This window comes from Dipodomys merriami, unplaced genomic scaffold (genome assembly GCF_024711535.1).
Source record: "Dipodomys merriami isolate MVZ:Mamm:240054 unplaced genomic scaffold, mDipMer1.0.p SCAF_3, whole genome shotgun sequence".
Classification (NCBI taxonomy): domain Eukaryota; kingdom Metazoa; phylum Chordata; class Mammalia; order Rodentia; family Heteromyidae; genus Dipodomys; species Dipodomys merriami.
Genome location: NW_027204492.1, coordinates 72,387,781 through 72,415,765, shown reverse-complemented (window position 1 = coordinate 72,415,765; position 27,985 = coordinate 72,387,781). Strand labels below are relative to the sequence as shown.

The 27,985-nt window shown below is 43.9% G+C and overlaps 1 protein-coding gene across 6 annotated transcripts in view; it reads right to left on the bottom strand.

Moving 5' to 3' along the window:
• Positions 1-2,586: 2,586 nt before the first annotated feature.
• Positions 2,587-27,985, bottom strand: part of Dlg3 (discs large MAGUK scaffold protein 3) — a 61,263-nt gene continuing 35,864 nt past the window's right edge. For 2 of the 6 annotated variants that reach the window (XM_070040268.1, XM_070040274.1), the window contains 10 exons: positions 15,931-16,107; positions 15,626-15,701; positions 14,806-14,905; positions 10,554-10,595; positions 9,218-9,268; positions 8,536-8,637; positions 7,521-7,693; positions 7,005-7,114; positions 6,580-6,671; positions 2,587-4,922 (listed from right to left, as the gene is read on the bottom strand). In XM_070040268.1, coding sequence (XP_069896369.1) covers positions 4,816-4,922; positions 6,580-6,671; positions 7,005-7,114; positions 7,521-7,693; positions 8,536-8,637; positions 9,218-9,268; positions 10,554-10,595; positions 14,806-14,905; positions 15,626-15,701; positions 15,931-16,107 — 1,030 coding nt within the window. In that variant the 3' untranslated portion in view covers positions 2,587-4,815. Of the gene's footprint in view, positions 4,923-6,579; positions 6,672-7,004; positions 7,115-7,520; positions 7,694-8,535; positions 8,638-9,217; positions 9,269-10,553; positions 10,596-12,592; positions 12,639-14,805; positions 14,906-15,625; positions 15,702-15,930; positions 16,108-27,985 lie in introns of all 6 variants that reach the window. The other 4 variants (XM_070040270.1, XM_070040272.1, XM_070040271.1 and 1 more) reach the window with 2 other exon arrangements.

Below are 27,985 nucleotides of genomic sequence, written 5' to 3'. Positions count from 1 at the left end.
GAAAGGAGGTAGGGTTCTTGCACCTACTCTTGAAATTTTAAAAGGAGTTTTCTAGGTGAGCATGCAGAGGCAGTATTGAGACCATTTAAGGGTGGGGACATAAGCTAAGTCCCTGGGGAGCTGTGCATTTGCAGAATCAAATGACTGAAGTGAGGGGCACACAGCAAGATATGAGGCAGGGGGGAAAGGTCAAGGTCAGATGGAGAAAGGGACAAGCCAAGGAGCAACAGGCTGGACAAGGTGGAACCATTGGTCAGCTCCTTCCATGGGCTGCACGGACAGCCCAGGCTGATCACAAGGCAAACAGAAACATCTCCTTGCCCCTGCTTGTCCCTAGAAGAATGCACAAGCCACCACTTGCCAGTTGCTAAAAGTGGTAGACACTTGGCTGGCCAGGAGAGAGTGGAGATGGGCTGTGTGAGTAGTTCATTCAACCTAAGGTGGAAAAGTCCCAATGGCAACAGCTCTGCAGATATAATGCAGTTGAGGTTTCATTGATGAAATGCTTCTGTTTTCCGACAAAGCATAGGCATCAATGCAGTTATTTCTCCTACTTCACTAACCTTAAATATTTGAAGTTGCACATGAAAAAATGCTTTGAGACATGGGCTACAAAATGTGTGGGGGTAGACCCAAAGGTATCCAGAAACCAGTCTTGCTGCTTCTTGGAAGTGATGAGAGAAAAAAAGGAGCTTTTGAGGAAATTGGCAGTTGAGCTTCCAAAGTTCTTTGCAATTAACAAAATGTCCTACAAGTGCCAAGGAAATGACTGAATGGATGAAAAGAGTCATAGAATGAAGGCCATGAAATCCTAGTTAGAAACAGGACTGACAAACATGACTTGGGAGTAATGAGCCACAGTGTTTCCTGGCCAGCCTGGTGGGTCTACATTGTATTTCAGCACTGACTTGTTGGCAGCCTTGAGAAAGCTAAAGGCTCTGGAATCCCTCTCATCTGAGGGCCACAAGGGTCTCTTGGTGTTTTTGCTTCCACTGCAGAAAAGATTCTGGTGGCCTTTATAGCATGACCTTTTGGCTCAAGTGCAAGGCCAGTTCACAGGTTGGTCCATCCATCCTGTCCTACTGCTCAAACCTACCTTCTGCATCCATTTTAGCTTCATCCACTTGTTTTGAGGAAAGATTTGGCTTTCATTAGTGAAATTTTGTTGTTGGTGATGTTGGTAGTGGAGCTTGAACTCAAGGCCTGGGCACTGTCCCTGAGCTCTTCAGCTCAAGGCTAGTGCTCTACCACTTTGAGACACAGCACCACTTCCAGTTTTCTGGTGGCTAATTGGAGATGAGTCTCACACTTTCCTGCCTAGGTTGGCTTTGAACTGGCGATCCTCAGCCTGAGTAGCTAGGATTACAGGAGTGAGCCACTGGCACTTGGCTGAACAAGGATTTTTGTCAAGAGTAGCATCGTAGGGATCTTGCAAAGTTCAATCATTTTGAAGATTTTTCCTCTTCAGGGTGAGAAAATTGAAGCAAGATTGGCAGCAGACCTGGGTGGAAATTGTGTCCCTCCCAGTGGGGGACATGGCCCTGCTCTGTGGGAGACAGATCTCCCTTGGGAGTTTCTTTGTAGCTCAAGGTGGCCTTCTCGTGCTGGTGCTTAATTTTCTTCAGCAGTACCCTCTCTATGATAAGGTAGCTCCTTAGCACAGTCACAGGACTATAGCCACAGGGGAAATCTTTGTCCCCTTTATACTGAGGTGAGCTCAGCCCCGCAGGGACTCATGGAACCCTCAGGAGACTTCCTTTTGTTAGACTGCCTTCTGGAAAGCCAAGAGCTTCATTGTGATGAAGCAAGCAATGTTGCAAATCTCACATCTTAGGGGTGTTCATTCATTTGTCACTTTTTTGGGGTGGGGCTTGAACCCAGCTTAGTTGCTGTCCCTGAGGTTTTTGGTTTTTTGCTCAAGGCTAGAATTCTGTCACAGTTCCACTTATGACTTTTTGCTAAGTCACAGGTAAGAGCCTCAGACTTTCCTGTCCAGGCTAGTTTTAAACCTCAGTCCTCAGATCTCAGGCTCCTGAGCAGCTAGGATTACATGTGTGAGCTACCAGCCATTACAGCAGTGGCTCTTCAGACTTCTTGACATAATCAGCATGGCATTACCTGCTCTAAACATTTCTTCCCACTTCCAAGGGCCTCAGGGGTGTGTGGCCCTCTGCAAGATGGACTCATCTCACTTCCATTCTTGGAAACTAGCAAGCTGGCAGGTGGCCTTCTCTTAATCACTCATTTTCCTCCATCAGTTCAATACTAGGCTATGCTGCTTGCTCTAATGCTGCTTTTTATAGTATCTTATATCCTGGGCACTTTTCATCAGTCTTGTGCTTCCCTATACCTAATTGGTGCTGTTCAAGACAGCATGTGTGCCAGGATGGTCTCCTTGGTCTTTACCAAGCACCCAGCTTTTTACCACCTGCAGGGTCACACACACATCCCAAGAACTGGCCTGGCAGATCAGCACACAAGGAGCAAGCCCAGAGCCCCTCCCCAGCAAAGGTCAGCACCCTTTTCCCCACTGCAGTGGCTCCAGCATTCCTGCTCAACTCTTTCAAGAAAATCTCTGAGCCACAGTTCATTGCAACTATCGTTTATTAAAAAATATATGTCTCCTTGGAAGGAACACTGGTAAACCAACTAGTGTCATGCTTACTTTGAAAACTTTGCTTTTCAACTCTGAGAGGGAGGAAGAGAGGAAGGGTTGAGCATCATTGTTCACACATGTATGTCACTGTTACCATCAGGAATCACCACTCCCTGCTCACCTCCCTCATCAGAGTCACAATCAGCCATCACGCTATCCCTCTTTGCCTTCAATCCAGTGTACTGCCCAAGGGAAAGCTGCTGCCTGTTCTTTCCCCTCACTTGTGGGCCCCACACTTTAGTTAGCCTCATTATACTGTTAGGATACCTGTGAACATAGTTCCTGCTAGTGGCCGGTAGTGCTTAAAGCATCTTCAACATTGTGTCATTTGCACTGGTCCTAACCCAGTGGGCTCAACTCAAGGGCCAAGTTTTTCTAGGTTCTCTCCCCTACATCATCCCTCCAGTGTGGAGGTGAGGGAGGCACATTGGCTTCAAAGGAGCACAGTGGGGGCGGGGTAGGGCCTGGACCACACCTGCTGCCTGTACTGGTGGCAGGAGGAAAACTCCGTGGACCCGTCACTGCCATCAGACTCTGGGAAAAGCAACAAGGCTTCACAGCTCACCAGTGAGTGAATCTTAGCTCTACAGCTCATTTATAGCATTGAAAGTCTACTTTCTTCTTCAAGAAAAAGTAAGCTACCAGCTGTTGGTGATGGGGCTGGGGTAGGGCAAATGGAGCAGCTGCAAAAGAAAAGAAAAGAAAAGAACCAAATCCAACTCACTACATGGCTGGCCATGCCTGGTGCTGTTCCACTGTCCTGGCACTGAGCCAGAAGGCAAGCACCTCCCTGTCCTTGTCAATGGCCCCTTGAAGGGCACCAGACAAACCTAGCATGTCCTCAGTGGGTTAGTGGAGGCCAGTATGCACTGCAGAGCCCCAGCTTTCCCTCTGCTGACTCCATGGATGGGCCAGACCTGGGTCACCTACTACATCCCGGGTCCTGGCTCCTCTCAGAACCTCACAAGCCTTTAGAACACTGGCAAATTGGATTCTACGCATTCAGTTAAATAGGAAAAGTAAAATTTGGAAGAATGAAAAGGCTGATACAGTAGCACAACATGGTTTTGGTTTAACAGCAGCTTAAAAATGAACAAAAAAGAGGAAAGCTCTCATGCAGACACATCAGGTGGCATAAAACAATAGGCAAGTTTATCTGGAGCATCAGTCACCATTCTCTCTTCCCACACAGGGAGGGGCTGGCTGCACTGCAGGGGCAGCAGCTGCTCTCTCTGGGCTGTCAAATCTCCAAACCCTCTGTCCCCCAAGCAAAGCCTCTTCTCTCAGGCCCCAGGCTGACCCCGCCTGGAGCAAACCTTAGCTCTCAAGAGAATGATTTGAATGCAAGTGAGTGCCCCTGGCGTGGCACTTATTACTTCCCAATCCCTTCCCAGCCAGGTGGGACAGAAGATGCCATCTGATTGGAATATGAAAATTAAAGCATTTCTCTAATAACATAGTACCATTGATGAAGTCTCCATAGATTTTCTAGTCCCCGTGTAGGTGAGTGTATATATATATATATATATATATATATATGTATATATATATATATATATATATACACATATACATATATATATATATGTATATATATATAATAAGAGAGTGTATAATATATATAATAATTTCTATGTATTTTATATAAATTACATATATATATCTATATATAAATAAGATACTTTCTGTTGCCATTATTTTGCACCGTTCAGAGCTGCAAGCCAGCAGTACAGGTGGGTAGAAATGCCCAGGAGCACCTCATCACGTGGTGCTGTTAGATCACGTCACAAGCCGTGCAGCTATCCAGAGTCTGTCTTTCCATCAGTCCTCCTCTCTTCTCTTCGCTTCTGCTAGGTGTTTATGAAAACAATGGCTCTGATGGATTCGCACCTGTGCTAGCGCTTGGGAAAGGTCCATGCAGGAATGGGCACAGTCACATGATGAGTGAGATGGCATCATCCCCAAAATAAAACAAAACCAAATTAAAAAAGATAAGGAAAGAAAAATACAGGACTAGAAAACTCAATTTTTGACATATCTTAAAAAAGGGGATAAGAACAGTAGTCATTTGTTCTCCCCATGGGGACAGGAATGAAGAGGGAGGAGGGAAGAGGGACTTGATTTCTTCTGTTCACAAGAGAATGGTTGGAGGGGATTCTTCAGAGTTTTTCAGGGGATGGGACCCAAATGTAGTGCCCAGACTGGTCCTCAATGATTTGTTTGATTTTGTTATAAATCTCTTCCAGTGAGTCACCCTGTACAATGGCTGAAGTGAAGAGGAAAACAAAATTATTACTGTAGTCTATAACATACCCCCCCCATCCCCCGGCCATCCTGCCTCTCCCATCCGTCATGTGATGTCCCCTGTGCACACTCAAGGATACTCAGGGAAGCATGGGTTTGTGTTGCTAAACAGCTGTCTGTGAGTTCAGGGCAGGAGGGAAGCTAGCTGGAGGCCTCAAGCCCAGAGCTAGAAGTCAGCTTTTTAAGATAGTGAGATTAGAAACCAATGAACAGAAAAATGTATTGATTCAAAAGATGTTTAATGAGCCACCCACAACATGCCAGACACTGCAGTTCATGTTGCTCTTGGCTGCCATAAGGATAGCAGTCTCATTCAAAGGCCTGGAAAATCCCAATTATCCAGAGGAAAAGGAGAAAGCCACAATTTCTGGCAAGAGGCAGGACACCTGGGGCTATCACATCTGCTCTGTGTCAGAGGTCAGCTCAGAGAACAAGGACATGGACACTGACAGGAAATTGAGCTCCAAAGACTCATGGTGTGCAAACATATTTCTGAGTTCTGGTGGTGTTGGTGTTTGTTGTTTTGTGGGGTTTTTTTTTGCAAGAATTGGGGCTTGAACTCAGGGCCTAGGTGCTGTCCCTTAGCTTTTTTGCTCAAGGATATGCTCCACCACTTGAGCCACAGCTCCACTATAAGCTTTTGCTGCTTACACAGGAGATAAGAGTCTCTTGGATTTGTTTGCCTGGGCTGACTTCAAATCATGATCTCTAGATCTCAGCCTCCTGAGAGATCCCCCAGATCTCATACCTCCTTATAGGTGTGAGCCACTGGAGCCCAGACATTTTTTAATTCTTTACCCAGTTAACCTAGCACCACCAGCTAGAATTTACTCACCATTGCCCTGCACACACACAGAATCTGTCACTGCGTTTTTAAAAGGTAAGGGACAATTACAAGGGAATTTCTGCAACTTCTTAGGAACTGACTTTCTAAAACAGATGACCATAAACACACACACACACACACACACACACACACACACACACACACACACACACACACACACACACACACACACACACACACACACACACACACACACACACACACACACACACACACACACACACACACACACACACACACACACACACACCCCTAAGAGATAACTTGAATATCACACCACAAAATCATCATCATCAACAAATGTTTATTCAGTACCTAAAACATGCAAGGCAAAGAAAGATCTGGGTGGGAGGGAGGGAAACAACATAATAGAGGGACCTGCAATCTAGCAGAGACAAGAAAGCAGAATTGGGAGAGAATGAGGGAAGGGTGATATTATCCAAAAAGAAATCTACTCTTTATCTGACTTACATAACTGTAACCCCTCTGTATATCACCTTTATAACAATTAAAAATATTTACTCACCCCTCAAAAATGAAAACTACATGAACCAACCAACATTTGGAAGCATTTGGGGAGTGGTTTATGAGAGAAATTGGTAAACTGTGACCAGATGGGCGGGAGGAACTCAAGTGCTCAACAGCTCAAATGAATGGAGCAGCTCTGTGCAGGAGTGCCTGACCCTAAGGCCTAACCCTTTCTGAGCCGAACTCAGAAGCAGGCATCTGGCTAGTTTCATGGAACCCCAGGCAGGGCAGCAGGGATTCTTACCTGTAAAATATTCTCCAAATTCCTGCTCCAGTTTCATGGCTTTGTCAAAGATCTTATTTGCTTGCTCATATGTCTGTCGTCGGTTCATTTCCCTGCCAAAGACACAGAAGAAGCAAAATAGCTCCAAAGAGTGTCTTGTTTTTATGATCAAAAAGGTGTGATCCAGGTTCCCTGAAAAATCTGCCAAACTATCCTCTCAGGGAAGACCCTAACTCCATCCACAAACCTTACAGGTCTCAAAGCCCAACTGAAACAGCATGCACACACAGGCACTCAAACAGAAAGGGCAGCAAACAGTCAGAACTGGGCCAGTTTCCTTCTGCATCCACTGGGTCCTAACCCCGCCCAACAAATCACGTTACTCTCCATTTCTGTTCCAGCACCCTATCCTAGTAGGGCATGTCTGACACCAGCAAACAACTTACATAAGTGCTTCAATGGATTTGGGCTTGATGAAAATGGCAATGGGGTAAAGTTGTGCTTGCTGCAGTCTCTTGATAGCATTGCCGGAAACATCTAAGATGCAGTGCTTGCCCTGAGGAAGCAGATTTGTGTCAGTCCTGCTCCTTATCCACCTACCCCCACACAGAAATCTAGTGGCATTTCAAATGCCACTCAGGGCACTAAGGACACCCAGCATGACCCACAATATCTTTTCTCTGACATTCTCTGGTACTATGGTTTACTTTTATTATCCAGAAAAGAACATATCTGCCTAGGGAGTCCCCTTTTCCCCAGTGGATGACAATTGAGTGTGAGACACAGGAGGGATAGGCACCTCCACCCAAGGGCTGGATTCTGCAGAACTGCCAATGCCTTTGGTCAGGAGGACCACTAGATAGGCCCCATCGTGGAAGGATGAGAATACAAGTGCAACAGAACCAGGATATCTGCCTTGCCTCTAAGGCGCATGGGAGGTCTGGCCACCTCTCTCTGCTTACCCTCTCTGCAACTGCCCGTACTGACTGGATGCTGGTCCCGTAGAGATTATCATTGAACTGGCCTGCCTCGATAAACTTGTTGTCCTGAATATCCTTCTCCATCTGTTCCCGGGATACTACAAAATGATAGTCCTGTCCATCCACTTCATTTTCACGCCGAGGCCGGGTAGTATCTGAAGGAAAAAAAAAAAAAAAAGGACCACCATAAGTCAAAGTCAAGGACAGTGATCGGCTCTGTGCCATAAAAGTTGAATTGATTGTCTCTCACCTGGGAGGGTTACAGGGTCAATTTAGGCTTTTTTAGATAATTGGGGGGAAAAGTAGTTGGGAACAGTTACTTTTCTTGCAACCTCCAGATGTCACACAAATGAGGCTATTCACTTTATGTTCAACTGCACCAGAAATGTGGAACTTCCTAAACTAGGGCCTAGCAGAGGGTGCATCTTTAAAGCACTTAGCATACAAGGCCCTATTTTGAATGACCAGCAGCACCCCCCCCCAAAAAAAAAAACACAGCTGGGGATTGGTGGGTCAAAGCCAGCCGAGGTGTGAAACTCTTTTCTCCAATTAACTATCAAAAAACAGGAGGTGGAGCTGTGGATCAAATGGTAGAATGCTAGCCTTGAACAAAAAAACTCAGAGTCAGCACCCAGGCCCTGAGTTCAAGCCACAGGACCAGCATGTATGTGTGAGTACACACATGCGTGTGCATGCACATGTGCACACACACACACCCCTGAAATCATAAATAATGCTTAGGCTGGGTCTCCCTATTTGTTCAATCATTCCTATTGCCTTGACAATTTCCCAAAGCAGCAAGTGAGCAGCCAAGCTGGGTGGCTTAGCCCTCCGAACCCCATTTACTCTTAGGACATCTATCACTTTGTACTCTTTTTCAGATGTATCCTTTTCCCAAAAGGCCTAGTATCTGATCCTAGCTACTTTCCACACAACACTGCAATAGCAGTTCCCAGGGTGCCAACCCTTGCTTGTTTGGACCAGCCTGGGCTCTTACGTGGCACACAGGATCCAAATTTATGTGGGAACTCAGAGATCAGGTCATCGTTGACTCGGTCCTTCATTGGGCCCAGGATGATCACGGGCCTGGCGTAGTGAACTGGGAATGGAGAACATTGAGACAGTGAACAGAAGCCCTGCAGGGAAGCCCATCCCACCTTTGAGTCTGGCTAGAACACATTCATTATGGAGCCACCACTCAAAAAAGAGTGAAGTATCCACAGCCATTCTCTGGTTCTTCACTACAAGAACATTGAAGATCCTTTCATTGGATAATACGTAAGTCTTGGGACAAGTCTGAAGCAAGAAGCTTCAGATTCCCTGTCCAAGAGATTCAGGAGAGAGCTCTGTATGGACACCAGCCACCCAACAAAGATTTTTACAGGGCAGACACCCAAAAGAGGAATCCTTTTCTGCAGTGGCTATCCCCATTGAAACAGACCTTTGTTGTAAACCTGCCCTCTCCTTGGAAGACGTCCCAAGAACAGGCAAAAGTATAACAAGAGGTGTGTACTGGATGGCTTCCATGATACAAGAGGAGGAAGAGTCCAAGTGCTTGATGTATAAGGAGCTGAGCCTTCCTCTTTCCCTGAACCTTTCCCTGTTGCTCTAGCACCCACTGCATTGAGCCCCACAACAGGAGACTAACATGAAAGCAAGACTCTCAGATGAGGGCTTACTTTCTTGTCGTATCACTGGCTCATATGATAAAATAGCATCCTCTTGTCCTTCTGTAACAAAAAGGAGACAGATTAGCACTGAATGATTTACCTTCCTGTGTACAGCATTCACCATATCCCACTTCCACTGCAAAAAAGCCTGATGCAATGGTGTTTGCTACTGCCTACCCATACTGTGGTCTAGTCTGCTTCTGTTGGCAAAAAGGCTTGAAAAACCATCCTCTGGCCCCAGGCAGGCTTTAGTGGTTTTCATTCGGTGAAATACTGTTGGTCAAAGCGCCAAAGCCCAGAAGCCAGGAAACCACCATAATTTCTATCAGAACCATTTTTACACTTAACAGTTGGTTATGATCAGTGGTTCCTTTGCTCTGGAAAGAACCACAGAGAGGGTTCAACTGGCCAGGACATACTTGTCCAAGTCCTTCCTCTTACCTGTAGAGGCAGTAAGTAGTCCAAGGACTCACGTTAATCCCCAAACCTGCAGCCTAACCTTTTAAGGGTCTACTTATTCCCCCTGCCTCTGGAAGAAGCATCTAGAAAAGAGGTACATGGCCCCAGTGGCCCTTACGAGCAATGCAGAGCCCTCTCTGTCCTCATGTGGAGTTCCATGTAGCATGGCAACGACCAGGTTTTCCTAAAACAGTCACCAACCCACTTGGCATTGGGTGCCTGCAGATCCCAAAGTAGCTGAGAGTAATACTATAATACCAGGGAAGGCAGTGATATCTGCCTTGAGCCACAGGGTGCTTGCTAAAAGGTTTCTTCTAAGATCCTAAATGGACTTTTGAAGGACTCTAGACACCATAGCTCCATGAAGGCCAATATTGCTAAAGTTTATCATGTTTAAGTTATGGTTCTCTGGTATAGTCACAGAATTTTCAAGGAAAACTGATAATTTCCTTTCTGACCATATAGTATAGCCAGGAGGTAAGGAGTTCCTAGCAACTAAGAAAGGCAGATTCGGTATGCTATTCTACAGGAGCCATTTGGCTTTTGGTCTCTGAGCTAATCTGTAAACCTGGCAGCATGTACAGCCTGCAATGCTCATGGCAGGGATTTTCCCACTGGCAGTTCACTCTCCCCAGGATCCTAGGGATATTTTGAAGCCAGGCTGGCCAGAACTACAGGACTTATACTCTCTATCAGCCATTGGGCAAATTCATCCCACAAAAAGAATGAGCAGACCATAGTATCTCCATGGACTCAAAGTGTACGTGGCTCAAAGGAGCAGCAGCCTCTGAGCAGGAACGGCAGCCATGTGACACTGGAATGAGGATGGCTGGGAGACATGGTGGAGCTACATAACACAGGGGTGGGGGAATTGACACACACTTACTGGAACTGCTTTCGCTGTCACTGGTGTTGGATGTCACTCCCTCTGCAAGCCAACAAGAAAGAGACTCCAATTCAGAACACACCATTGAGAGGTCACATGCAGCACAAAACTCAAATGCTCCAGGAGTGAAATATTGAACTGCCAACTGAGTCAGGGCACAGGAGGCCTGCCACATCCAGGCCACCTAGTGGGAGGCACAGCTTCAATCCTGATGCCCTGGCCACCTCCTATGTGTTCCCAGAGCCCTCTTCAGTCTGCAAGTCCTTCCCTAGGGTCCTTCCTTCCTTCCTTCCTTCCTTCCACAGCATTTTCTTCATATCAATCAAACCGTCTGACTTGGAAGGTTTCCAAATCTTATCTTAAAATGCATCTCCCAAAGCTAATGGCAGGAAAGAAGAGATAAGGGACAGTTGCAGAGAAAAAGCCAGGGAATATGCTGCTCAAACAGACCCATGTGGTACATCAGAACTAAGAGTTGAAGCATTGAACAGGACGAGCAGCTACTAGGAAACACTGCTCTGACCTTCTGCAGCCACTCCTGAAGATAGTTTGGCTTGGGTGGTAAGGGGGGACATGTGCCTCCATCCACTATCAGACAGACATGTCAAAATACAGAGACAACAAACCAACAGGAATATCTCAAGGACAAGACAGGCATCCTGTCTCAGACAGTTGGGATCTGCCCATCTCTGAATATGGGCAAAGGAAGCTCAAGCAGAGAGCGACATTCACAGGAGGCACAAACAAAGGTACCCCTCCCCCCAGACAACAAGCAAATGGAGATGGGACATGAAACAGATCAAACCATGGAGAGACGCTGCTCATTTCAGCCAAGACCACACTGTTCCAGATAATGATATGCTGCCACCCCCTCTTAGCCACCCCCCAGCCCTAGCCCGCTCCAGCCCCCAGGACTGACAGAGTTGCCACACATGGCTAGTTCCTGAACACTCCTTGCTGGTAGTCTCTATCCTTTAAACCTAGATTATTTATTGAAGGAGAGTATATACTGACAGAGACCCATCAGTGTGGCCATATATCTATATATCTGCCTGTAATAGGGGTGGCTGCTAAGGTCCAATCATTTAGGTTCTTCCATTTTCTACTCTGGGATTATTTTCCAAAATGGAATAGTTATTCAAAAGTTTCTTGGGATAGACATGACAATATATGGTCTACAAGTGGTACAGATGTGTGATGCCCCTACCAGGTCAGCCTAGCACCTTAGAGATACTTTATTAGAAACACTCTATAAGGGCTGGGAAGTTGGCTCAGTGGTAGAGTGCTTGCCTCGCATGCATGAGGCCCTGGGTTCGATTCCTCAGCACCACATAAGCAGAAAAAAAAGCAGGAAGTGGCACTGTGGCTCAAGGGGTAGAGCACTAGCCTTGAGCTGAAGAGCTGAGGGACGGCGCCCAGGCCGAGTTCAGCCCCCATGATCAACAACAACAAAAAAAGAAACACTCTATTAGAGATACTCTATTGACAGCTAGCTGGTCATGCCTGTTTGCTGAGGCCTTGGATCTGCTCAGGTACAGGAGGACAAAGAGTTTCATGGCACCCTTGCTCCTAGTTAGAGGAACTAAAATATCTGCAATGTCTAAGCTCAACATATGAAAGGAAGGCCATGAAAGGAAAGTATCAAAACTCTCTGAAGAGAGACTTTGAAGAGGAGACCCTCAACTCTTTAGTGTGCTATCAATGGGAGAAGAATCCAACTAGCAGGCACCCTGCCCCTGATAACAGGTTATGCATTCACTGAGTGCTTTCTCCTGGAGACATAGGTGGGCCCACCTCCTTCCAAGGGAGATGCCAAGCTCATGTCCTATCACTTGGTGGTATAAAAGAAAATCACAGACATGAATATTAAGGATTTGTTACCAGGAGTGCAGGACAAAATGTGACTTCCTCCTGCCATGGGAACAGAGTTCTCAGAAATACTGCTCTCCCCTTCCCCTTCCCCATATCCCCTGTATCCCAACCCCACCCATCTCCACTCATGCCACAAACACAGTTAATAGTGTGTAAATTTGACTTACTCAGGTTCTTTGCTCCATAATAATCGTCACTTAACCCAGGGAAGTCCTGATTTCACAGACAGCAGAGACAGAGAGAGAGGAGAGAGGGCAGGAGGGAGGGAGGGAAATATGGATGGAGATATGGAGGGAGAGAATCAGGGGGAAGAGAAAACACAGAAAAACAACAAGGGGAAGGAAGAATACAGAAGCAAGTGAGCATTAGTGATAGAAGTATGAAGTCCTATGAAGATCTAGAACTAAAGGGAAGTGAAGAATTTTGCTGCAAAGAACATTCCAGGTCAGATAAGATTCTGGATTTAATGTTACTCAGTTTGTTGTCAGAGAGCCTTGGAGTAGATTAGCTCTTTCTGAGGTAGTCTCTAGACAGTGAGTTGTCAGAACCCAATAGGCGACACACCAAGGTTTAGAATCCTTGCTATGAGCAAGTTTGTAGTTGTAGAGTCCAGGTGAATGCTTTACCCATGAAATTGCCATTTCCCTCTGTGACTGCATAAAAGAGACATATATATCTCCAGGTGCCAGGTGGCCAAACAGAATCACCATCCACTCTGGGGAACTTTTGCACAGTATGATCTCACTCTCTCCAAACTCTTAAGGTAAATATTTCTGCCATCTGAGGGGTGGCCACCGAGGCTATCCTGAGTTGCTCAGCTTCTGAAGAACAGGCACAAGGTACTTTCAACTCTTGTCATCCAATGGGCACTGTCCACTGACTGGGCCACTGAGCAGTGACAACTCTGCTGGCCAGATTCTTGAATGGAGGTTCTGGGACTTATCTGGTGCAGTGTGGCGACAATATCTCAGATCTGTCTCAGGTAGCTTTCCACTAGTGATGAGCAGAACCAACTCCCTCTATCATCTGTCATGGAGTATACCCAGTATGATGAGCCCTGGCCTTCATCTGGACAAGGGCATCTTGTATCTCTCGGGTTCATCTCAAACAGATATAACATAAAGCACAATTTCCTGTTTGAATGTGACACTCTCCTGCCAGTTCCCGTGGCTGGAGACATCCAGATCAATCCATGTAAAGGAGGGAGTAACTAGTAAATGAGATGTTTACAATTCACAATGAGACAAATGAAACCCTACTGTTCAAGCTTGACCTGATGTTTAAGTTTAGGGTCAGAGCAATTAACTTCTGAGGCACACTGTAGGATAAGATTTATCAGGACTGGGTTGGGCACTGGTGGCTCAAAACTGTAATCTTAGCTACTCAGGAGGCTCAGAATCCAGGTTCAAAGCCAGCCAGAAGAGACAAATCCAAGAGACTCATCTCCAATTAACCAGCAAAAACCCAGACGTGGAGGTTTGTCTGAAGTGGTAGAATACCAGCTGTGAGTGAAAAAAGAAAAAATCACCAGAGCACAAAGCATGGAGCTCAAGCTCCAGTGCCACACACACACACACACACACACACACACACACACACACACACACACACACACACACATACACATGATACATAGATAGATAGATAGATAGATAGATAGATAGATAGATAGATAGATAGATAGATAGATAGATAGATAGATAGATAATTTACCAACATTGGTTATAAACATTGTTCAGCATTATACCAAATCAGCTTTGCACCCATAGTAACTAATTTAAGCAGTAAAGGTTTTCTTTTGGAATTTGACTCTACAGGTACTCTAGATGACAGTAATCCTGAGCCTGCTGAGGGTCATGTAGATATTCTGTGTCCTTCTGTATGTGTGCAGAATTCCAGAAACAGCCCCAATTCCAAATGCCTGGGAAGGCTGAGTTCTCCTATTGACATACATGAATGAAGTTAAGGAAAGAAAACACAAAAAGGCAGAAGCCAGGAGAGCAACAGAGTCTTTAGACCTTGTTCTCTTGAAGAAAACAAAACAAAACAAAACATTTTACTAACCCTGACACTGACTGAAAACTGCTCCTTACCCCCACAGCAGAGCTCTGTCTGGCACTTCCAACACCAGTGCCAGCGACATTCTGGAGGCTGGAACTAGGACCAGCCCTACCTCAGAGCCTCCAGCTCAAGTGAGGAGCTGGACAAACAAGCCCAACATTCCCCTGTGCAGAGTGATTCTGCTTTGACTTTGCAAATAAGCAGGTGCATGCCACAGGCACACATGGCAGTGTCCAGACTCCTCATAAGAGAAGGGACAACTGAGGACAAGAGGATGGGGCTGCGGTCAGTCTGCACTCTGGACTCTGCTGCTACTTACGTTCCTGTATGCTGCTCTCCTGGGCCATGTTTTCTTTGCTCTTGTAAAATGGAAACTTTCGAGATAGGCGAAAACTCTTTTTACGTTTCGTTTTGATCGACTGTGAAAGAACATGAAGATGGAGGGGAAGGACAGAAGAAAAAAAAAAACAATGGATTTTAAAGCATGCAAGAAAAACTAAAATGGAGACAATGATGACCTAAATAAAAGACCATCTCTCACAAATGGAATCTATGAGATTAAATGAAAGTTGATGTAAGAGGAAAATTGTTTACAGGAAAATGTTGTAGGGATGTTAGAGGTTTCTACCTAGCCCAACCTCACAGCACTCACTGGTACTTCCTAAAGAACAAAGGTCACTGTAGCCTCCTGGACATGTGCCCTAAGGTGCCACTGATTAGAGACAGTCATGTATTCCATGTCTCTCTTTCCTCTACTGTTCCGGAAGTTCTTTGGCCTGTGAAGCTCATAGAAGAAAAGGCATGACTGGAGAGCCCTTGTGCCTCATGTGGTCTGAAGGGAGGCAGAAGCTGTAACCAGGGAGATACCCATGAGTGGTTTCCATCTTCCCTACCACACAGCCAAATGCGACACATTTTCCAGAGGCAGTTACCCAGGGGAAGGGCCCAGACTAACCATGGGCTTTTCAGTATTCCCTCTGCTTTCTGAAAAGTAGTCATATGTCTAACAGGACAGAGCCAGCCCCCTGGAAAAAAAAGACATTCTTTTGCATTCCTCAGTTCTCCTAGCATCACATCAAACTCCAAGACTCTTGCCCCTTTTCATATCCTGACAGATTTCCTTGGGGATCACCACTTACCCTGTTAGACTCAATCATCCCTGTCCTGGCATGGAATTTGACAGTTTTCAATCGAGCTCGCTCTTTCTTTTCCACCCTGTTTGAGAGTCAGAAAGAAGTATGGTTACTGCCAGATCTTGGTCTTAGCTGCAAGCACAGCAGCTACTATGGCTCATTCAGTAAAAACCTTGTCCTGAATACCAATCTTTTCCCAGAAATCATCATAAGACACATATGGTGCCTTCAAGCAACTTACAGTACAATAGGAAAACAAGACAGAGACACAATGAGAATAAGAAAAGGTCTCACTTGTAATCATAACTCACCTCTTCTTACTGGGGATCACACCAATCTGCTCGCTTTCTCCATGTGGGGTCACCAGCCTTGCCTGCCACCACTCATCATCAGAGGCATTAATGACATGCAAAATGTCTCCATAAGAGAAGCTGAGCCCCTGGCTTGGCAGGCAGCTGTCCCGAGTCCGGTCATAATCAAATAGGGCCCTGAAACACATGGTGAAAAAGAAACTGCTCATCCCACCCCTAGAAAACACAATTCAGAAAAACAGCAGAACAAGGCCAACTTGATAGCATGGACACAGTAGCCTCACAGAAGAAAAGAGAAAGAAAGGAGTCTCTTGGAGACGGTATCCTTCTTTCAGTTCCAAATTGGTAAACATGGACGTCCTTCTCAAAGAAACACCCCCAGTCACCCAAGGGGTGTGAAAGGAACTCTTTTATAGTTCTTATCTCCTGACTTCTGAACACAACACTGCAGCCTAAACTGGGACTGTACACTAACCCTTTCCCTCACCCTCATGCTAGAAAACATTCACCAAGGGGCTCTCTCAGTTTGCAAACATACCTTTGAAAAAGGGTTGAAGACATTACAAATAAAAACGGTTAACTACAATCCCAAATAAAGAAAAGTAAATGTTGCAGGAACATTAAAGAAAGGACCAGTATCACAAGGCAGCCAAGAAAAAAGGCTAAGGTTGCCAGAGACCACACACATCCAGTGGTTATAAGGCTTTAAATTTTAAGGACAGAGTGACATTGTCCAAAAAAAATATACTCACTACCTGACTTAGGTAACTATAATCCCTCTGTATATCATCTTTATAGTAATCAGAAAATAAAAATAAGTAAATAAAATAAATTTTGAGAAGAACAGAACATGGATTAAGTGCATATTAGTTTGAGAGGAAAGGAGGTAAGGAGGGAGGGAAAGGGAAATCGAGAAAGAGGGAGAAAGGGAGGGAAGATGTTGAAATTAATTAGGAGCCAGGTGTGGTCTTGCATGCCATCAATCTTAGCACTGGCAAGGTTGATGCAGAAAGACTGCAGATTCCAGGTCAGCCTGGGCTACAAAGTGAGAATTTATCTTAAAAAATTAAAATTAGGAGAGATTAGAGTGAGTGTGTAGGAGATGAGAAGACAGAGTTTATTTACAATATAATGTATGTTTTAGCACTTCATAGAACTATATTTGACCTTGAACAACGGGAGTAAGTTGGACAAATGGTACTGTTGATATAAACATGTTTTCTGGATGCCCAGAATCCAATTATGTATATTTTCTAAGTTTCTGAGGATTAAATAAAACTAATGTAACATATACTTGCAAGATTAAATTTCAAAAAATTCAAAATATTGAAATATATGAGAACAAGCTAAGTAAAGACAAAATAAACAATACAAAGTCAACAAGAAAACCAGAAGTTATCAGCATATACTGGAAATTGTACTGTTTGATTTGTTTTTAACCACAGCAAGTGTTCCTTTTATAATTTTCAGAATCTTTTGTGTGGATCTTGGGGCTGGAACTCAAGGCATGGATGCTATCCCTGAACTTTTGTGCTCAAGGCTAGAACTCTACCACTTTGAGCCACTGCTTAATTTCTAGTTTCTTGGTAGTTAATTAAAGGTAAGAGTCTTGCTGGGTGCCAGTGGCCCACACCTGTAATCCTACTCAGGAAGCTGAGATCTGAGGATCACAGTTCAAAAACAGCCCCAGCAGAAAAGTCCTCATGAGACTCTTATCTCCAATTAACCACTCAAAAACTGGAAGTGGTGCTGTGGCTCAAAGTGGTTAGAGAGCCAGCCTTGAGCAAAAGAGCTCAGGGACAATGCCCAAGCCCTGAGGTCAAGCCCTGCAACAGACAAAAAATAAAAAGTCTTGCAGACTTTCCTGCCTGGGCTCTGAGCTGGCTTTGAACCATGATCCTTAGATCTCAGCCTCAGGAGTAGCTAGGATTACAGGGAAGATCCACCAGCAACCAGGCAATTTTCAGAAAAACTTAAGAATAAAGTAAGGAAATAGATATACCAGGCACTGGCTTGAGTCATTCACTTCAGAAGATGCGCCCTAGTAAACAACGCAGTAAAAGAAAGAAATTCCAATTTTCCAATAAAAATGGTATCCAAGTCCATGTGAATTTTGTTTAATGACTTTATGGATGATGAGTGAACAAAGAATATTAAACAACGAATGGGCAATTGTTTTAGCTACGATTTTGTTACGGACATAAAAGCATACCATCTGAGTTTGAAATGTTGAAATATATTATCTCAGTTGCAAATTCAAGAGATTAATTAAGAATTTCTTTTTCAATTAATTAAAATTCCAAAGGTCTGAGAGAGTTCACTTTGTCCATATTGTATCTAACTAATAAAAGAAACTCCTTAAAAATTCTCAAAGTTTCTTTCTACTCTAGCATTTAATGAGTCCGGGTTCTTTCTTACCAAGCTAAAAATTGCAATTCTTTCAACAATTCTTTCCTTTGTCATGATTTGGATCTGTTTTCCGAACCCATGATATGGCTTTTCTCTAAATCTGCTCTCATTTTTCCTGTTGAAATTTTGTTGTACTTAGAAATTAAGAAATGAACCCCAAGATAGGGACACAAGTGGTTTTTGTCTTCCTTGCTATTGTTTCTAACATATTTATAAGGTACCATGTGATTTTTGTTGCTTTATATGTCCTTCCCCCATGGTATAACCCCTGTTTTCACTGTATTTGATGTTGGTACAATTTGTGGAGGGGAAGGGAAAAAACAAATTGTTTAAATAGGGATACAGATTGACCCATTGCAACAAAAATGAACTTTACAATTTAGGTGGGGTCGGGGTCAGGGGGCATAGCTGAGGAGGTGAGAGGGAAGGGATGGTAGGGGAAAAACAAAGGAGAAGCCAAGAATGCTGGATAAGAAACATACTCATTACCTTGCTCATGTAACTGTAACCTCTTTGCACAGTATTTCTACAATAAAAAACTTAATTAAAAAAAGAAATAAAAAACTTCCTCATCAACATAAAAAATAGGTCCATATTATATATGAATTCTATGCCTCCATCAGAAAGAATGACACCACCCCATTTGTTAGGAAATGGAAAGACTTGGAAAAAATTATATTAAGTGAAGCAAGCCAGACCCAAAGTAACAAAGGTCTCATGGTTTCCCTTATTTGCAATAACCAGTATATGTCTAGGATAATCTTACCAGACAAGCAAAAAAGTTCAAAAGCTATGTACATATGACCATATAAGCTGATGCTAAGCGAAATGAACCTCGACATATGGACACAAGAGGTTTTATCTTTGTCGTTGTTGGATGTACAAGTCACTATGTTGAAAACAAACTTTACAACTTGCAGGGGGAGAGGGATGAATTGGGGAGGTGGGGAGGGAAGGGCTGGTAGGGGAATAACAAAGGAGGTGTAACAAGGCCCGATAGGAAATGTACTCATTACCTTACTCATGTAACTGTAACCCCTCTATACAGAATCTTTAAAATAAAAAATAAAAAAATAGGTCCAAATGTATGTAAGGCCTCATTTAGAGCTGTGTCATATGCAACTCTCTGACCAGGTCTCTTAAATCTCATAAAAGGAAGGAAGGAAGGAAGGAAGGAAGGAAGAAAGAAAGAAAGAAAGAAAGAAAGAAAGAAAGAAAGAAAGAAAGAAAGAAAGAGGAAGGGAGGGAGGGAGGGAGGGAGGAAGGAAGGAAGGAAGGAAGGAAGGAAAGAAGGAAGGAAGGAAGGAAGGAAGGACAGGGGGAAAAAGAGGGAAAAACAGAGGGAAAGAGGGAAGAATAGACTAAGTCACCGCTTGACTATGTCTAGAAAATACTGCTCTTGTATTACTTAAATACTAAGTCTTCTTGGTGCAGGGCCTTGTGATAGACAGACAGTAAATAAAAAAGCAGAATAACTCCCTGTCCTACTCTGAAAGGAGAATCAAGGCCCAGAGCATTCACAAGTACAGATTAAATCTGGTTTTGAAAAGCCACAAGGAGGAATTTCATTTTTTGTGCCAGTAGTATGACTTGAACCCAGGGACTTGGGTACTGTCTCTTAGCTTATTTTGCTCAAGGCTGGTACTCTACCACTTGAGCCATACTTCTACTTCTGGCTTTTTGCTAGTTAATTGGGGATAAGAGTCTCATTGCCTTTCCTGCCCAGGATGGCTTTGAACCACACTTTTCAAATCTCAGCTCCTGAATAGCTAGCTAGTATTACAGGTGTGAACAACTGGCACTCAGCTAATAATTGTTTTTTGAACTGAGCCTGCAATATAGGTTCAGGAATTCCAAAGATGAAGATGGAGAGAGAAAGAGAAAGGTCTTTCCAGCTACAGGAACTGAGAAAGCAAAGGCTTGAAGGCAAGAAAAATACTGTGTATTTGGAGAGCACTCTAATCTGGCTGGGCCCCAAGAGTAGCAGAATGGAGCCTGAGTGCGGATAACCTGGACTGTCCAGCCATTCACTTATAGGCCTTGTGGGATTCATTTCATTGCCTTGGCTTTCTAAATTAAGATAAACTTCCATGTGGAATTGAACCCAAGAGCAAGTTAGGCCTGAATATTAAAATCAAACAATCTCTTATATGACATATACTTCCATGCTCAGAAAAGGTATATAAATTAGACTTTAATAAATTTTAAAATATGTCAACTATCTTCCTAAGATCTTTGAGAAGAGTATTAAATTGTGGCCATCTATTAAATTTGGAACAGCCTGGAATCCTAATGAATTGACTCTGTTGGGTACTTCCTGTTAGACTTGATGAGAAGGGGATCTTCTTTCTCCATGTCTGTGACATCTCCCTATCCCTCTTTATCCTCAGGGCAAGTACTAAGGAAGCCAAAGCAGATACTGCACCTTTGAACCATGGTAATACAGAACTAAAATCCTATACATTCAAGGCCCGCATGACACAGAAACCAACCATTTCAACCTCATTCAGAGGACAATGAGAAGGAAAAAAGAAAGCCAAAGCCAGGTGCCAGTGTCTCACACCTGTAATCCTGGCTACTCAGGAGGCTGAGATGTATGGATCACAGTTCAAAGCCAGCCCAGGCAGGAAAGCCCATGAGACTCTTCTCTCCAATTAACTAACAAAACAAGCCAGCTGTGGATCAAATGGTAAAACACTAGCCTTGAGCACTAAAGCTCGGGGACAGTGCTCCAGGCACTGAGTTCAAGCCCCAGGACTGGCACACATAAAAAAGTCAAAGTTATTTGTCTAAAGAAAGGCTGTACTTAACCTGCCACCTTGGTTTTTCTCGTTGTGCAAGGGGGAAAAGTTAACCCAGCTTGGTTTACCATACAAGAGGATATATTGGAAGACTAGAACAAGGGAGACCCCTTATTTTCCAGGGTCTAGATAAAAAGGATCTTATGTAGCCTCTGAATTAAGAACTGGTGAAGTAAATGGGAAATATTGTGTCATAAGAGGATGAAGTCTACAGAAACATTGCCCCTGCTGGCCCATAGCCATCATTCTCCTCATACACAGGAGAAAATGATTTTTCAGCCCATTAATACCCCTACCCCTCAAGTCATAGCCATGCACCTAGAAGCCAGGGAGACCCTGACCCTGTGTATTCCTGTAACTTTTCAAACATGGAGGCCACACCAGAAAAATACACAATTACTTTACAATTGGGAGTATAGAGTGGGGTTCAGTCAGGAGCTAGTGGCTCATGCTTATAATCCTTAGGTGGTTGAGATGTGAGGATTGCGGTTCAAAGCCAGCCCAGGTAGGAAAGGCTGTGAGACTCTTTATTTCCAATTAACTACCAGAAAACCGGAAGTAGAGCTGTGGCTCAAAGTGGTAGAGCGCTAGCCTGGAGTAAAAGAGCTCAGGGATAGTGCTCAGGCCCTGAGTTCAAGCCCCATTACCACCAACAACAAAAAAAGAGTGGGGTTCAGTGACATATAGGCACCAAAGAAGCCTTCCAGTGCCACCTTATCACCAGGAGCAGTGGATACAACCACTTGCCCAAAGATATAGTTGCGAGTTCAAGTCTGGTCTTCACTGTAGCTTTCCAGGGCACTGCCTACTCCCCTAAGGAGGCAATATTTTCAAAGGTATTGAGAGCCATGCAGCTTAAGAGGTCACCTTTCAAATATCCCCTTAGGAAATGCATGTGCACTCCCACAGGGATAATGCAACGTGCTCTAGGGGACTTTGCCAATCTTCTTTCATCTGAGCCTTCTTTACTGGATGGAAAAGCAAGAGCATAATCAGCTCTAAGTAAACAAATTACCCAGCAAAAAGCCTTTGTATTTCAGGTCCAAAATTGTGAAGTTTGGGTCTGAAAGAGCCAAAGAAATCACAAACACCTGGTACAGCCCTGTGGCATCTTAGCAAACAGGAATGCGATGAGAATGGCAACTAGCAAGGAAACTGGTCAGGCAGGTTTCTCCATACAAAGCAAACAAGAACATTTTACCACTAATAGCCTCAAAGGGAAAGGGCAGCTTCTATACAATTCACCTAGGAAGGTGCTCACCTCTAAGTCTGAAGCTCAGAACATTTGTGTAGCCTGGGATGCTCTGTTGGTCTCCTCAATCCTCTCCACAAATCCTCTGTGGCCTAGCCCAAGTGTCTTCCTGCTTTGTGAGCCTGCCCATGATAAATTGCCTTCCTCTAAATTCATACCAGGCATTTGGCAGCAATCTTACTTTAAAATATCGATTGATTTCAATTGAATTCTTGCTTGATTCTTTGAGCTTTCACATGGTACCAAGCCCTTTGAGGATTTGAGACCATGTCTTATGCTTCATATGGGGTTCTGAATCTTTGCAAATGGTGGATGAGTCCAGGATATTCCATAGAACACTGTCCAGGTTACTGTCCAGGTTACTATTCCTTAGTATTCTGCCATATTTCCCTCTCATAAAAAAAATACTAGACAAAGGGCAAAAAATTTGAAGTTCAAGCAGCCAATCAATTGCATGACTGGTATAATCCAAGCACAGAAAACCATAAAGCAACAGTCAGTCACTCATTAGCCCTTGACCTTGGTAAGAAAGTTCAATTTTCCAGAGGCTTTGCATGAACAGTCTAAAACCAAAAACCTAAAAACTGAAGCTCTCACAAAGATACAAAGAGGGTTGTCAGGATGACAGAAAATGTTGCTAGCAACAAGTCTGCCCTCTTGGCACACCCTGAGCACAGCTACATGCACAGCAAATAAGGACATTTTCTCCCTAGTTTATCTTAACGTTTCAGGCCCTAGAGGGCAACTATTAAGTTAAAAAGATACTTGAATACTTGTCAATCCACAATTAGTGCCTGCCCAGGCTCACAGCACCTACAAATGTTGGGGCAAATTCAAGGATTTGAAGTAGAGGCCCAGGATTAGCATCTGAGAACAGGTAGTTCCAGAAGTCACTGATGTAGGAATCTCTGCCTTACCTTTACATATATTGTTGATATTTATAAAATACATATTATTGGCCAGGCACCAGTGGCACATGCCTATGATCCTAGCTACTCAGGAGGCTGTAATCTAAGGATCTCGGTTCTAAGTCAGTCCAGGCAGACAAGTCTGAGATACTCCTACCTCCAATTAACCAGCAAAAAAACAGAAGTGGAGGCAAGGCACAAGTGGTAGATCACCAGTCCTGAGTGAGTGAAGTCCCAATACCAGCACACACAAAAAAAATATGCATTACTAGATCGGGATGTAACCTATTCATAGAGGGTTTGCCATGCATACACAAAGCCTTGGGTTTTATATATAAAATCACTAAAATATGTATTATTGGGCTGGGAGTGCATCTTTGTAGTAGAGTGTTTGCTTAGCAAGTGAGAGGCCCTGCATCTGATTGCTAGCAGTACAAAAAGTAAAAATATAAGCCACATGCAGGTGGCTCAAACTTATAATCCTAGCTACTCAGAAGATCTGAAGATCATAGTTTGAAGCCAGCCTGAGCAAGAATGTTCATGAGACTCTTATCACCAATTAGCCACCAAGGAAAAAAGCACCAACCAGATGCAGAGCTATAGCTCAAGTGGTAGAACGTTATCCGAAAGCAAAAAGGTCAAGGGACAGCACCTAGGCCTTGAATTCAAGCCCCAAGACTTGCACAGAAATAAAAATAAAAATTATATTATTATTACCCTCAAATTCTGTCAGATTGCCTTGTTGGCATCATAACCCAATACTTTTACTCATTAATGAGTAACACCAAGTGAAACTCCACCAAACACCACCCTGGGCAAAGCACCTAGTAGTTGCACAATTAATGTCTGCTATTGACAGAATGGAACACTCTCTGGCCTTCTTTGATGACCAGGCCAATATTTCTAACATTATTTCTTGAATCAAGACTACAGTTGTCCCAATCTGATTTCCTTTGTAGCATAGAAGAAGACCGGCATGGCAGATGGCCAGCCAGGACTCCAAGACTCACAGCCTGCCAGGAAATTGTCCTGGGGCTGTAAGAATGTAGCCAGCTAGCCTGAACAGACTTTGAAAAGCTATTTCTACAACTGTACTACTGAGCTTCTTGGCAATCTTTATAGAGAACAAGGTTTTTCATCCATTCATAGATTAAAATCAATGTCATCTCTCAAACTCTAAGCTGCCACATGGGAATGAATGGCCTAAGTTGAATACCTCACCACCTTGTCCTAAGCCTAAGGGGTGATTTCTGTTGTCTCTTTCAAAGTAGCAGCAAAACAGTAGCCCTAGGCTGGGCACTCAGAGGAGGCTCCACTCACTGTGTTCTTTCATTTAAGTGATAAGTCTAATATGGAGAAGGGTAGGGAAGGCCTTTCTCACAAAAGGCCCTGGTGACTTTAAAGACAAATTCTATTTTAATAACACTGTTATCTTTCCTTCTTCTCCTGTTTCTTGATCCATAAATCCCATTACCCCCTATGGTTAGTACAGCTGCAGCTCCCTAGGCTTTCACCCAGTGCAGCCTCAGTGCAGCCTTAAGAGGGTGTTATTTCCTTCAAAATAGCTTTGTGAAGCCATGCACACTTGAGAGAGATAGACACTCAGGTGAAAGCAAGAGAGGAGAAACAGGTCAGAAGAGGAAATAATAGCAAAAAGTATTAGAGGTGAGGGCTGGGAACATGGCTCAAGTAGTAGAGTGCTTGACTAGCAAGTACAAGGCCCTCTGTTCAAGAGAAAAAAGAGAAAAGAGAAAAGCAAAAAAGACTTGAAACCCAAACAAAAGCATGCCTTCATTTTAACTACATGCTGCTCATTCTTCTCTGGACAAATGGTAAGCTCTCAGAAGACAGGAGCCATGCTGCTGCTGTTTCCTTGAATCCACCCCAACTACCATGCCCATTTCTTAGCCTTGTGCCCTACTAATTTCAGAATAGGAACTGAACAGGGGAGGAAAGTGGGGGAAAATGAAGGCAGGGGTGACATTGTCCAAGGAACATTATACTATGCTTTATGGAAGGGTAACTCTTTTGTACAATTGCTTAATAATAACAAATTTTAAAAAAAGAATAGCTGCAAACAGTACACTAAAAAACCCCTCTTGTTTCCATATCTTGGAATTCATTTCGATTAGCATCACTTTTGTACATAGCTATTGAACTATTGTGATCCTCTGCTAGGACTTTCGTAGGCATACATTAATTATTACAAATGAGGGAATCCATGGAGCCTATATTTCTTTTTTATTATTATTTTTATTTTTTTATTTTTTGGGTCCGGTCGTGGGGCCTGAACTCTGGGCCTGGGCGCTGTCCCTCAGCTCTTCAGCTCAAGGCAAGTGCTCTACCACTTGAGCCATAGCGCCACTTCCGGCTTTTTTCTTTTTTCTTATGTGGTGCTGAGGAATCGAACCCAGGGCCTCAGGCATGCAAGGCAAGCACATTACCACTGAGCCACCTTCCCAGCCCTGGAGCCTATACTTCTTTGGGGCTAGCTTACTTCTGGTGCTCTTTGTCTTGTATATAAGTCTATCTGATTTGGGGAAGGAAGGGGAATCACAGAAACAGTGAGACAAAGGGTGAACTAATGGAATAGTGATACTCACTAGATACTATGTTGCAAATGAACTTTATAACGGGGGGGGGGGGGGGGGGGGGGGGGGGGGGGGAGTTGGGAGTCGGGAAGGAAAAGTGGGAGTAAATGGGAGGGTAACACTGTTGGACAAGAAATGTACTCAATACCTTACTTATGTAATTGTAACCCCTCTGTACATCACCTTTATAATAATTTTTTTAAAAAAGAATAGGAGCTGAAAGAAGACTAGTTTAGTCAAAAATTAGGTCCAGGTTGTTGCTTTAGGCTCAACTCCTGTACCACACCTAGGAAAATGGTTCTCAGCCTCTCCAATAACCCCTCCGACAACAAAAAGTCAAATTTACTCTTTCTGAAGCAATCCACTGTTTCACAAAGTTTTCATTATGAGTTTTTCTTCCTTACTTTGAACTGAAATGTGCCTTGGGTGACAGAACAAATCAAATGCCTTTTCCACATGATAGGGAAGGCAATTAACTTAAGGAAAATGAGGAGGAGGAGGTGGGAAAGGCAGTCCATTTTGAACATGTTGCTTGTCTGAAGCACTGGGAAGACACATGGCCAGCAAGTTGTCGATATGCAAGTTTGGAATTCAGTAAGGAGATCAAGGCTGTCATTTACACAATGGTATGATTTGAAGCTATGAAAATAAATGTCAGTGCTATTTTAGGGCTAGAGCTAATGAAAGGTACTGGGGATGGTCAGCAAGGTAGGCAGAGAGCTTTTATAGAAGAAAGTAGGTAATTTGTGGAAACTCATATGATGAAGAGGGCAGAAAAACCAATGAACCAACCAGTCATTGAATTTGATGAGCAAGAGATCACCAGTAATCCCTGATTGAGTTGTTTCTCTGATGCCCTCCCGAGTTGCTCAGGAGCCACACTACCATGCTAAAAAAAAAAAAAAAAAAAAAAAAAAAAAAAAAAAAGGAAAGAAAAGAAAACAAAGCTGGGGCTGGGGCTGGGAATGTGGCCTAGAGTGCTTGCTTAGCACACATGATAGACCTGGGTTTGATTCCTCAGTACCACATAGACAGAAAAAGCTGGAATTGGTGCTGTGGCTCAAGTGGTAGAGTGTTAAGCAAATGAACCTCAGGGACAGTGCCCAGGCCCTGAGTTCAAGCCCTAGGACTAGCAAAAAAAAAAACAAAACCAAAACAAACAAAAAAAAGCTGGTGCTACTTCTTATCAGACCACTGAATGAGAAGTGATCAGATGTAGCGGCAGCAAGCACAGATAAGTCCAACATTCCATAGCCTGGATGTTAAGACAGGTTTCTCCAAGTAATATACCCATGTTACTATTTTAAGGGTACAACACTGTCTAGTAGAATCTCTCCTGGACACTAATCATGTAAAGAACCCCATTTCCCCATTAAACCTGTAGTTGCCCAACCAACTCAAACAACTGTTTTTCATGTGTTTTTTTTTTTGGGGGGGGGGCAAGGGGCGGAAAGTCATGGGCCTTGACTCAGGGCCTAGACACTGTCCCTGATCTTTTTTGCTCAAGGCTAGTGCTCTGACACTTTGACCCACTGCGCCACCTCTGTTTTTCTGGTGGTTAATTGTGGCTAAGAGTCACAGACTTTCCAGCTTGGGCTGGCTTTGAATCATGATCCTCAGATCTCAGCTTCCTGAGTAACTAGGATTACAGGCATGAGCTACCAGTACCTGGCTAATAACTATGTTTTTTTTTTTTTTTTTTTTTTGTCGGTCGTGGGGCTTGAACTCTGGGCCTGGGTGCTGTCCCTCAGCTCTTCAGCTTAAGGCTAGCGCTCTACCAATTGAGCTACAGTGCCACTTCTGGTTTTCTGGTGGTTTATTGGAGATAAGAGTCTCACGGACTTTCCTGCCCCGGCTGGCTTTGAACCTCGATCCTCAGATCTCTGCCTCCTGATTAGCTAGGATTACAGGCGTGAGCCACGAGCCACCGGTGCCCGGCAGAACTATGTTTTTATGTATGTGCTGGTATTACAACTTGAACTCTGGGCCTCATGCTCTCACTTGGCTTTTTCAAGGCACATTATCAGTTGAGCTATACTTCTACTTCAGGCTTTTTGGTGGTTAATTGGAGATATGAGTATCCTGGACTTTTCT